The 11244-nt window shown below is 40.5% G+C and overlaps 1 protein-coding gene across 3 annotated transcripts; it reads left to right on the forward strand.

Moving 5' to 3' along the window:
• Nucleotides 1-288: 288 nt before the first annotated feature.
• LOC117542327 lies at nucleotides 289-6751 on the forward strand. 3 transcript variants are annotated; one of them, XR_004568415.1, is made up of 7 exons: nucleotides 289-600; nucleotides 1335-1460; nucleotides 1829-1893; nucleotides 2021-2130; nucleotides 3335-4197; nucleotides 4961-5058; nucleotides 5837-6751. XR_004568415.1 is itself a non-coding variant. In XM_034209935.1 (6 exons), the coding sequence occupies exons 1-6, from the start codon at nucleotides 471-473 to the stop codon at nucleotides 5947-5949; spliced, it is 1407 nt and encodes a 468-aa protein (XP_034065826.1). In that variant the 5' UTR covers nucleotides 289-470; the 3' UTR covers nucleotides 5950-6751. The 3 variants fall into 3 exon arrangements, 2 of the variants coding, with proteins under 2 accessions (XP_034065826.1, XP_034065827.1); XM_034209935.1 differs by lacking the exon at nucleotides 4961-5058; XM_034209936.1 differs by lacking the exon at nucleotides 4961-5058 and having other exon boundaries at nucleotides 1335-1454.
• Nucleotides 6752-11244: the final 4493 nt, after the last annotated feature.

The following is an 11244-nucleotide window of genomic DNA, read 5'->3' on the forward strand; positions in this document are numbered from 1 at the left end:
TAGCTTTACTTGGCAAAATCTGTAGGCGTTCATGAAGTTAACTATAGTCCAGGTTTGGGACATTTTATTAGCTTTATTCGTCATAGTAAAACCAATGGAACATGTAAGTGAACTTCTGACAACACACAGGTTCATACCTTACAGTATATGGTTCACTTCTTACCTTACAGTCTATGGTTCATACCTTGACAACACAACAGCGCAGTTTTTCTGCCTTTCGCAATCAACTGCAGCGCCGTCGAACGAAGAGCCATAAAAGCTCCCCGGCACCCGTAGTTTGATGACGTTGCCGGCCAAACATGGTGGAGTGAGCACAATTTAAAAACACAGCAAAAGTGTTTGCGGAACAGATGAACAAACCGTGAATATAAACGATCAGACTGGCTGCTCCATGACATGAACCATCTACGGAGCAGTTAATACAACAATGTGCAGCAGAGGTTGCGCTATTTTTGTAGTTTTAGTGAGCGATGTCACAGTCACATGACTCTGAGTTCACTGAGATATGGAGGAGTGTTTGCAAACTGAGCAGCAACAACACAACGGACAAGAAAACAGGACAGCAAATACATGGCACACCAACAACAGCCATGTGTAAAGGTGAGGATGCAGATCTGTTAGATGTATGCTCTGAATGATTAGGTTAAACAACTGGTGGATTGAAGCCATTTAACCCTGTGTGCTCCTAAGCCTAGGGGAGCGGGGCAGCGGCCATGAGATCAAACACAATTGTGACAACATGCTTACTTACTTCACTTATTACTTTAACTAATGTCACAATACACCATAAACCTTTTTTGTGTCTAAAAGGTTCATGATTTAGTGTCAATGTTAATCCATGTGACACGTGGGAAAGATTATATATTGATAAGCATCTTCTTACTTAGAGAGATCGAATTAGATTTTTTTTAAAGGCCTTAAATATATAGCAATGACTTCTTAAACTTGTCATACAACCGTGTCCTTGACGCTTAACGTTAGGATGAGGTTTGGGATCTAAGTTGGCCATATTAGAACTCAATTAAGATGTTAATTGTGCAGGACTGTTGGCTAACTTATTACATTTTTTGTAGCTGCTAGAAGCTGATGGCATCAGCTGTTTAACAGAAGCTTAGGACTTTACCAGTTGCATAAATGTTACTAAGTGTTCCTCTCAGATCTAAATTCTTGTCATCTCAGAAAAGCCTCTGAAGTAGCATTTACATCAACAATGTCACACTAAGAAGACTTATACTACTATCATGTATATTGTTTTCCTAAATGCACAAACTAATTGTAGTCATGGAACAACATGGAGGATATAGTCGAACACTTGATTTGTGTTTGATGCACAGATCTGCAGAGCCCAAAGCGGATAGGCTTCATCAGATACCCCGGCTTGAATAATGGGGATTCTCCAGGTGATGGAGAACCATCACAGGACATCTTCTGGGACTCTACATCGCCCACAGCTGGTACTGGTAAACCAAATAGATACCCAACACAGAAATCACATCTGTTTTCTGTTGCCATTTTATTTATTTTTTTAAATCACAGATTTTTATATCTGAATTACAGCTTAATGAGCTTATACTTAATTGACAACCTGCACACCTGCTAAAGATGCGTCTTGCTGTTTTACTAGCGGCTGTACTTGGGGATGGAAACTACACATAGATACAAATAATTATGTTATATGACCATACACATGCAATAACACTGAAATTACTTTGAATAATACTTTCAAAAAAATGTTTGTGTTTGAAAACACAACTTGATCACATTTATGAAAAGTAATTTCCATTATTTTTAGGGCGTTTAGTAAGTAACAGTTTCTATCTGTCTCCAGGGCCCGGACACGTGAACACAAGAGTTGTGGAAATATCCGATATTGCCAACCGTATTGCTCCAAAGGTCAGTTATTTCTTATTTTCTTGGTTGTACCACTCAGTTTGAGGCGCTGTACTAAGGTTTTTGACTTCTTCTGCAATTATTTTGAATACAATTCTTAAACTATTGCTTATTTTGTGTGTTTTAAAAGGATGTGAAGCGGAATGAGAATGATTCTCCTCTGGTGCAGTGGATAGGTGACGGTGCCTTCCATTGCACACCGGAAACACCAACGCCAAGCGTGAGAAAGAAGTCCTCAAGGTGTGTTATCTATTCATTAAACCAGAAATTCTCTCACTCCTGACAACAGATGTATTGCCTTCATTAACAAACACTATTTGCAAGCATTAAAGTTAGTGCTGGGGGGAAACGATTATTTTGAAAACGATTAATCGGGCGATTATTTGATCGATTAGTCGACTAATCGAACGATTATTTTTCTGTTGTTCAATTCATAAAAAACGTAATGTAAAAAAAAGTAATGTAAACAATTTTTTTTTCACGATACTGTGTCTCAGGGGATCTTAATATTTAAGAACCTATTAATGTGTTATACCAGATTAACGGAAATAATCTCAGCTAACTGACGATACAAACCATGTTTACCAAAACAAAACACAAGTCTCATAAGAAGCAAACTAAAATGCTATCTAAATGACTCCTGAGCGAAAAATGCTAACGGACATTGGCACAGAACTCAAGATAACCCTTATTACTTATCGTAGCTGCACATACAAGATATCCGATTAAAGCTGAGACTCCACAGATTATGTAGGTACATAGTATCATCACTGAGTGATCCGGACTCGCGACAGGGGAAGCAAATACAGTCATCACAACACGTACCTTCACAGAGCTTCTAGGGAGATCGTCTCACCACCGTAGCTGTTAATCTGATCAAAATACGTGTTCAATGGCATTAAAATGAGAAAAAACGCGGCTGAATCGGTTAATCCATAGGTTTTTTAACGTCTATGTATAAACAAATTATTGAATTTATAATCCATAATTCCATTTTAATGTAAAAATCGGAGAGCAAATGCTAGCTGCTAATGGTTGCCACCACAGCTAGCTGCTGCTTCCGGTCAAGCAGCAGTCTCAGTGAGATATAAATATATAAATATCTTTGCGTTTTGGACTAACTTTAAAATATTCCCATGCTTTTGAAGACCTAGGGCGAGATGTTTTCGTTTGAGGGCTTCGTGCGCAATCCTGTGAGGTTTCAGTCTCCATTGTGTTAGAAGTGCGATTGCGAACTGCTTGTTGCTTTGGGTGACCCACGTGTGTGTGGCGACCATATATACAGTCTATGGTGGCGACGCGGAAATATGTCGTCGACGATATTTTGGCGTCGACGCGTCGCTACAGCACTAATTAAAGTACATTTTTACTAGTAGCATTTGTTTATTTTGGATTAGAAGAAACACCAGATTCACATTTTTTCTTTATTTCTTTCTCTCTACAGGAAGAATAGCGTGGACGACCTCAAGAAACTGGCCTGGCAGTTTGATGAAAACATGAAGCAGGACAGAAAACTGACAGAGACATCAGTCCTCGGTAATGTGAAGGACCCAACGGATCAGGTGGAGGCCGAGCTGCACGCTCTATTTGACTCCTCCACCCAGCAAATCAGCGGCTTCCTGAGCCAGGGCTCGTCAACATCGGCCAGCGCACAGAAAACAGCTGCACATCCTGCTGGAGCACGGGGATCCTGTAATGACGACTGGGAGGACGACGACCTCCTTGACTCCTTTGTGCTGTCTATTCCTGACAAAATCACTAAATATCAGAAGGGTGGTGTAGACTCTGTTAAAGACATTTCAGACAGCTTATGGGATGATGGGGACGACGACGCGCTGCTCTACCAGGTATGTGACACCGTGGAGAAGATCTCTAACAGTCAGCCACAGCAAGCAAGCACCAGCAACTGCCAAGCAAAGCAAGATATTTATGTGGACAGACAGAGAAAAACCCCTGTGCCAATCGACACGTCCCGGCTCATGGTCGCCGGTGCTAATAGTCAGTCGCCACGTGCTTTTTTTCGCTCTAACTCATTACCGGAGACTAACAGTAAAACTGTGAACTACCATGGGTGGAACATTCCCATAAAGGGTGCCAGCAACAGATCACAGACGTCTCAGAGCCACCCGGGAAGCCGTGGGAGTCTGGGCACATTTAACCAGGACAGGGATTCCTCTGGAACTTTCCAGGCCAGGAATGTGGACATGAAGCCGCACTCAGTGTCAGCTGGGACATCGCAGAGCTCCAAGTCCCACCACACGGCCTTCAAGAGAAACGTGTCTCACTCGGCAGCTATAAGCAGCAAAGGTGAGCTGTCTAACATGTGTTATTTACTCCTGGTCTCTATTAAAGCATGATAAAGAATAGTTTAGATTACATTTGATTGTCATTGCACAGAGTATAAGTACTGTTAGCTTCTCTAACCAGCAGTGCAAGAGAAGCAGTAAAGTGCTTCATATAAATATGACAGATATAAAAAAATTAAAAAAGCATGTACACTATGAAAAGTATTATAGGTTACAAACACTCTGAACAGTAGTATGAATGTTGAATACACTATAGAGGTAATAGCTAAATAAACAGTATACTATAGACAAACGTATGAACACCTTATAGAACAGTAAAGACACTATAGACACAAATAATAGGAATTATTATTATTAGTACACTATAGAAAGTATAACTAGTATGGACAGTTTTATAATAAAAATAAGCAAATAAATGACTTATTCAAAAGAAAAATTATTAAATTAAGCTAAAGTTAAATGATGTTAACACGTAAGAACACATGTTGTTTGTCGTAAGAACACTTTTCTATAATTCGACAGCATTATAGTAAATGCATTTGATAAGTGGTATCCAGTAGAATATGTGAAAACTAAAGCAGGGGGTCCGCGGGGTCTTTAAAAGTATTAAAAGTTGATAAATCAATTTAGCGAAAATGAAGGCTATTAAAAAGTATTAAACGGCATTTCCAAGGTATCACATTTTGTAGCTTGTTTTCAATAAGTATATAAAGTGTCCAAAGAGGTTGTATTCTACAGTCTGCCTGAATGTAATCATGGCGTAGGTGTGTAGTGTGATTCTGTGTCGTTTATTTATGGCATCCCGTTGGATTGGACGTCATCTGAACAGGACATCGCGCGCTCACTGCTTGATAGCAAGAAGGTCCGTTTACGCCGGTTGCTAAGCAACATCGTTATGGGGAAATGCAAGTCTGCGTCCAAATGGTTGGAAGATAAGGAGGAAGGACAATCAATACTGTATATAGTCAATGTGAGGTAAAGTGTGTCGCCAAGGTAACCGGTTAAAACTCAAAGTGGCGATGAGGTCTTAAAATGTACGGAAAGGGTCTTAAAAAAGGTCGTAAAAGGTTTTACATCTGACTTCAGGATTCCTGCATATACCTTGTAGGTATTCCCATTAAGCAAGTGCTGGTTTATGTTTTTTTCCTCCACTCAATGCTTCTTGGCAGTTTGTCTATTCCATTTACCGTCTTAAATACTCTGCATTTAGACTGGATATTGAAGTGAAAACTCACAAGTGAAACAGATGTCACATGTTGTTCTTATAATCAATGACAGCGTGTGCACATGAACAATTCCCCCCCAGAACAAGTAAACAGAGCTATGGATTTAATTTGGGATGCTGTCAGGAGTCCAAACCTCAGGAAGCTTCATTGCCAATGAATTGCAAACTGATTTTCTTTTTCTGGACATGGAGGTGGGTTTTAGTACTTTCCAAATGAGCTCCACCATGGGTGCCCTGCTGGTTCTAGTTATGGTAGCGAATTATGTATGTCATCAAATTAAAACTTAGCTGTTCAGTTGCCACACAAGTTCTGATTTAGGGTCAATTTGAACCTTTTTTCTTCAATTCTCAATGATTTCTAAGCTCGTATTCAGTGTCTTCATTAATTTCCCTCACTTCCCTTCCTCCTTTTCAGTTTTTGTCACAAGCCAGATGACAGCAAAGTGCTCTGCAGCCGAGATCGAGAGGAAGAAGCAGGAGGCGTTAGCCAGGAGACGACAGCGAATGCAGAACGCCCCGAAACCGTAGAGGAGCTTCGTCCGGAATAAAGGGATATTATAACACTACAATAAGCCTTTAGAAAACGAATCAGTCCTTTTCACCAATGATGGCATCTAAGATATATCATGTTGGTATTAATCAGTATTAATTATTATTATTATTATTGTTGAAAAAGCTGCACTGTTCTCTGATCTGCTGCTGGGATAACAATAGAAGAGATTTCCCAGAGCTTTTCTAATGCTGACTGAAAAAGAGTTTACATTCCAGTTGGAAAAAGTTCTAAATGTTCTGTTGTGTAATGTCTGCACATATTTTGGATAACACTTTTGTTTGCTTTTGTTTAAAAGTAGTAAATAGTTTCATCTGTGTTTCTCTTGGAACTGCAATACAAGGGCAGAGAGTCGTTAACACATGATTGGTTGAAGTTATTCATTAGACATGTCTTCATCTAAGTAACAATGAAGACAGTCATTGCTGTATTGTTGACTGTATGTGTTTGATCAAACAGTGTATGTGTCTTCCTATATATATATATATATAGCCGACTTTTGTTTGTGCCTGAAAAAAATGTTTTGCTTTTATTTGCACAGGCCAGAATGATGTGTTATATTGTAAAGACAGTGATCCTCTGTAGACAACAAATCATTTTAATGGCCATTCACCTGAAGATGATTGCCTTACTATTCCTAGAAGTTGTGATCAGCTGTGTTATGAGGGTAGACTTGTAGTAAACAGTGCCTTTGTTTTTTGACTCCAGCCTGTTACCTCACAACAACATGATGGACTTATTGCGAATATGAATTTTGAATAAACACAAACTACTACTGTTCTCTATGATGTTGTGTCTACCTGCCAAACCCAAATCAAAGGAATACATTATTCAGACTGTGTATAAACGGTGTTAATCGTATTTGGTGTGAATGCAAATTAGAGCTCTTAACAATGCAACTTTCAAACAATGTTGACGGGGAGAGAAGTTCTATATTGAATAGAAAATACAAAAAAGAAAGCGGCAGGTGCTTTGGGAAATGCAGACCAATCGGTATATCAACCAGTATTATTCAAGACTGAAGTTAAAGCAACAATGTGCAAAATACTGCTGCACTAACTCTCAAGCTAACTGCAGAAGAAATATCTTAACAGCAGTCGTGTGGAATATCGGAGCGTGTAATTGCTCAAAGAAAGACTGCCAATCAAAAAGAGAACTTGCAAAAAAATCTGATTTATAATCCGATATCAACATTTTAGATCGTTCGAACCACTGTTCAGGGGACCCCAATTTTAACCACATCTGATCTGGGATAAAAGTGGTGGGATTAATTTAATTAATCGGGGACAATCGAGTCCGGCAGTGGCTCAGTCAGTTTGGGCTTGGGCTGTGAGCCGTAGGGTCGCCGGTTCAAGTCCCCGAACAGACCTAAATATGGAGTGTGGACTGCTACTTCGAGATGTCCCAGTTCACCTCCTGGGCCCTGCCGTGGTGTCCTTGAGCAAGGCACCGGACAATGTATATATATATATTGTATTAATGGGCTAAAACTGAGCGTAAATGCCTGCAGTGCTTTTAAAAAAATGTTCAACAGTTGTAGTCTTAGCTATAATGGTATTCAATGGATCATACATTTCCCATGATGCATCTGAACAGTGTCTGTCAAGATAACAACTCCAGCCTCCAAAAATGTCCCCTTCTTTCGAAACCCACTTCATCACTGAGTTACTTTTTGGTTAAATGTCTTATCCTTCAAACTTTGTACAGCTGTTTTCACAGGCTGAGAACTCCTCAGGACGAAACAACTGGACCTTGTTTAAAATTGATGGAGTTCCCCTATAGAGACACTTTGTCGGAGTCTTTTCGCTGCATCATTGACTCTACTTTTGAATCAGACAGCTGCTCAGGATTTTGAGTGTACACAGACTTACTGCAGTTATTGGCATCCATTACTGTAACCTCCGTGTATTGCAGGCCTGTTGACAGGTCCAGCAGATATGATGGGCCCATTTCACAAACACTCAAATCTGTTTTCAACAAGTTGCTGCCTGAAAAGGAACACCATTGTGACCGTGCAATAGCCTCCGTGTGGAGCGTATTATTGTTATTAGACGTAAGGGATTATTTTAATATGAGGGCTAATTTGTCCTGTGGCCCCTTATCACTCTCCTCACCTGCTGTAGTGTGTGTGAGGGGAGGACAATGTTCCTCTTTGTAATCCCAGGAGAATTCCTCAGTGTTCCTCCCTCTAGCCCATCCCCAGCCATTACGTGCCTGTGAGTTCCCAGGTGTGTGTGTGTGTGTGTGTGTGTGTGTGTGTGTGTGAGAGAGACGGGTGGTCTGCAGGTGTGTATATTTGAGTATTTATCCCATTCCTTGCACGTAATAGGCCCCATCCTCCTCCCTGCTCCCTGTCTTCTTCCCCTCCCCACTCACAGTAAATCAGTTGGCAGGGCAATTTGGCAACAGCATAAAGGCCCCTGGTTTTTATGACTATGATTATGGTTATGATGATGACTAGTATTTATTTCAACTATCTGATGAAACCCTTGGCTAAAGCTAACAGGTGTCGGGCAGGTACAATATCGTGCTCGCTGAAGGATCCCTGTATCGTCGCCATAGAGGGGGAAATATCGCGGAGCACACAGAAGAAAGGGCTGTTTCAGCGCCCACTCGTTACGCCGTACACGGAGCAATTTCTGATTATTGGATGGGAGTGGAGCGCCACAACGTCCCCTTTGTAGAAGGAAGAATGATTTATGACTGTTAGTCGGGCATAAGGCAGTAATTGCTGAAGTGACGATTATGTTACCATGGCACCTGTTTAAACTGTCCATTCTTATGTGAATGTTTTCATTTTTGGAAAAGGGGGATTTGCAGCTTGAAACTGATGTGTGGAGACATTAATTGAAGTTTGGGATGGTGTGGTAATAATTTAGGGGGGAAAGGGAGAGTGTATGATGGACAGATTTGTGTTGTGTTATTAGGAAAAGTTCTATTCAGCAAGTGTGATAAATACACTAAAATATGTGCCAATATTGCTGCCCTTTTCCCCAATGTTACTGCTTTACTACTGAATAATTGAATTTATACAAAAGCTAAAAAGTCAACAGATGCTACATGAAAAGCAAACTAGGAGTTAAAGCGTAATGATGCTCGAGTCCATACGTGTTCATCTTTATGTAAACATTTAGCACTCAGTAACGATAATTAGGGACAGCGCACTCATGGCGTGACAGCTTAGAGGTTGTTGTTCTGTGCTGAGTTTGACCTTTGACCTCCTCTGCGTAGGTGTTTCAGTGAAAAGAAGATTTCTCCTTCCTGGATCAAAACAATATTTGTGTTGAAACCCTGTCGTACCACAGGTTCAAGACTCAAAGACCTATACTAATGCCGGATATCGAAAATAAAGATTGATGCCTCAAATCTCAAAAAAGGCAAAAACACTTCCTGAAACCTAGAGCGCTCCGGTACTGACTTGTTATAATCTACACAGGGGAAATGAGGAGAAATTATATTGGGTTAAATCTTCCTAACATTCTTATTCTCAAATGTAATTTGGTTAAATAATTACAATTATAATTAAGTTCAATCACTAAACTGCTAAACACATTGTGAAAAGAATGCATATTAATGCATCAAGCGTGATCTCACTCTTTCAAATATTTTACTGTTATAATCTAAAGTGATACTGTTTTAGGAACAAGAGCTGGGAGACTATTCCCCTTTTTGTCACCTCTCATTGCCTCCCTACACTCACTCTCAGTGTGGGGTTGAAGTGGCGGAAGTGAGTAATGAGACCTGGAGGCCTACTCGTGTGCAGGATTACAAATGCATTTGTAGTAGATTAGCATGAGCCAAGATTTTCCTTGGGCATCCACGGTTCCACAAAACAGACTCCAAGAACAGCAAACACACATTAAACTTCTTTGGAAATACGACCTGAGGAAGCTATTGCCTTCTTCACACAAGTGCAGAGCAGCCTTGGGAGATAGCATCTCTAATTGCTTTTCCTGCTGCAGAAAGGCTAAACACTGTTATCATAGCTCACAGATTACCTCCCAATGTAGGACTAATGCATATCACACATACATGAGCTCCTTTTCCCACTTTCTTTCAACTCTCTAAATCAGGCTATCTTTTTCATATGTTTGTATATCTGTGTCTGTCTCTCACACACACACACACACACACACACACACACACACACACACACACACACACACACACACACACACACACACACACACACACACAGGGAGTGGAGGAGGTGTGCAGCGCTGTGGCAGCAGCCTGTCAGCAGCGTAAATGACCTGTGAAGAGTTTCACGGTGCGTGTCATTAGGCAGCTTTAGATTTGTTTCAACAGCGCTTTACCTGAGGGCTCCATTCATGGGCCCCCAGGTATGACCGCCCTCCCCACTGGGGGGGAAGTCGAGGGGTGCCAAATTCCCCCACTCCCTCCTTGGAGGACAGTGATGGAAAGCCCATGAGCATGATGGGGCAACACTTAAGTGTAGAGTTCAGGGTGTTTTGGGACTACAAACGGCAAGAGAGTCATCTTTTAAAAGTTGTTTGGACAGATTTTTGCTAATGTTGTTTGTCTGGAAACACTTTACTATTATTGGCTTTTTATTTATCGGTTGCCATTAGGAAACTGTCTGATAGTAGAATAAACTATGGGATTTTAAGACATTAAAGCCAAGACTTTCTCAGTGATATTGATCTTTTGTTGTGTCTTTAAACATGACTATTATAGTGATGTATAGTCTTAACAATGGAACCTTTTTATATTCGTTGTGGTGTGAAACAACATACCTCCCAAGTCTAAAAGGGATTATCTTTCACCCACCTGGCGCAAAACTGACATTTAAATTGTCTAGTTGACAATCTCGTCTAAGTAATTTACAACTACGTAATCAGTGGAATATCTTTCCAAGAAAAATAAGTAATGTAAAGGTCAATGTCACCCAGGCGTAATAATGATAAGAAGCAAGGAGGTGTCTTGTTATTTTAATCTAAATCACTGCTTTGGAATGGAAGGAGTAAGAGAAGAAACACATCTTGTGAAGGATTTATTACCCACCTGAAAGCTCTGCAATCAACTCGACTTTCTAAAACTGTTCAACCCGGGGATTATCACCATGAGTTTGTTTTTTATCTCCTCCATCTAAACTGATCCCGTATTGATACCCCAGCATCACCACGCTTTATTAAGCACGCTGATAAGAGTCTGCAGACTTAACCAATGTTTTGAGAAACGAAGCTCTGTTGCACACAGCCAACAAATATCCCTGTTGCCACATTCCTCCGGCCTATATCTGCCAACACCTT

This window comes from Gymnodraco acuticeps, unplaced genomic scaffold (assembly GCF_902827175.1).
Source record: "Gymnodraco acuticeps unplaced genomic scaffold, fGymAcu1.1, whole genome shotgun sequence".
NCBI classification, from domain to species: Eukaryota; Metazoa; Chordata; class Actinopteri; order Perciformes; family Bathydraconidae; genus Gymnodraco; species Gymnodraco acuticeps.

Bases quoted from the DNA above. Each gene is read 5' to 3' on its own strand.
- LOC117542327 (XM_034209935.1), top strand. From the start codon at position 471: ATGTCACAGTCACATGACTCTGAGTTCACTGAGATATGGAGGAGTGTT. The intron at 1,461-1,828 runs GTAAACCAAATA...ATCTGTCTCCAG, and splicing joins ATCGCCCACAGCTGGTACTG to GGCCCGGACACGTGAACACA. The intron at 1,894-2,020 runs GTCAGTTATTTC...GTGTTTTAAAAG, and splicing joins CCAACCGTATTGCTCCAAAG to GATGTGAAGCGGAATGAGAA.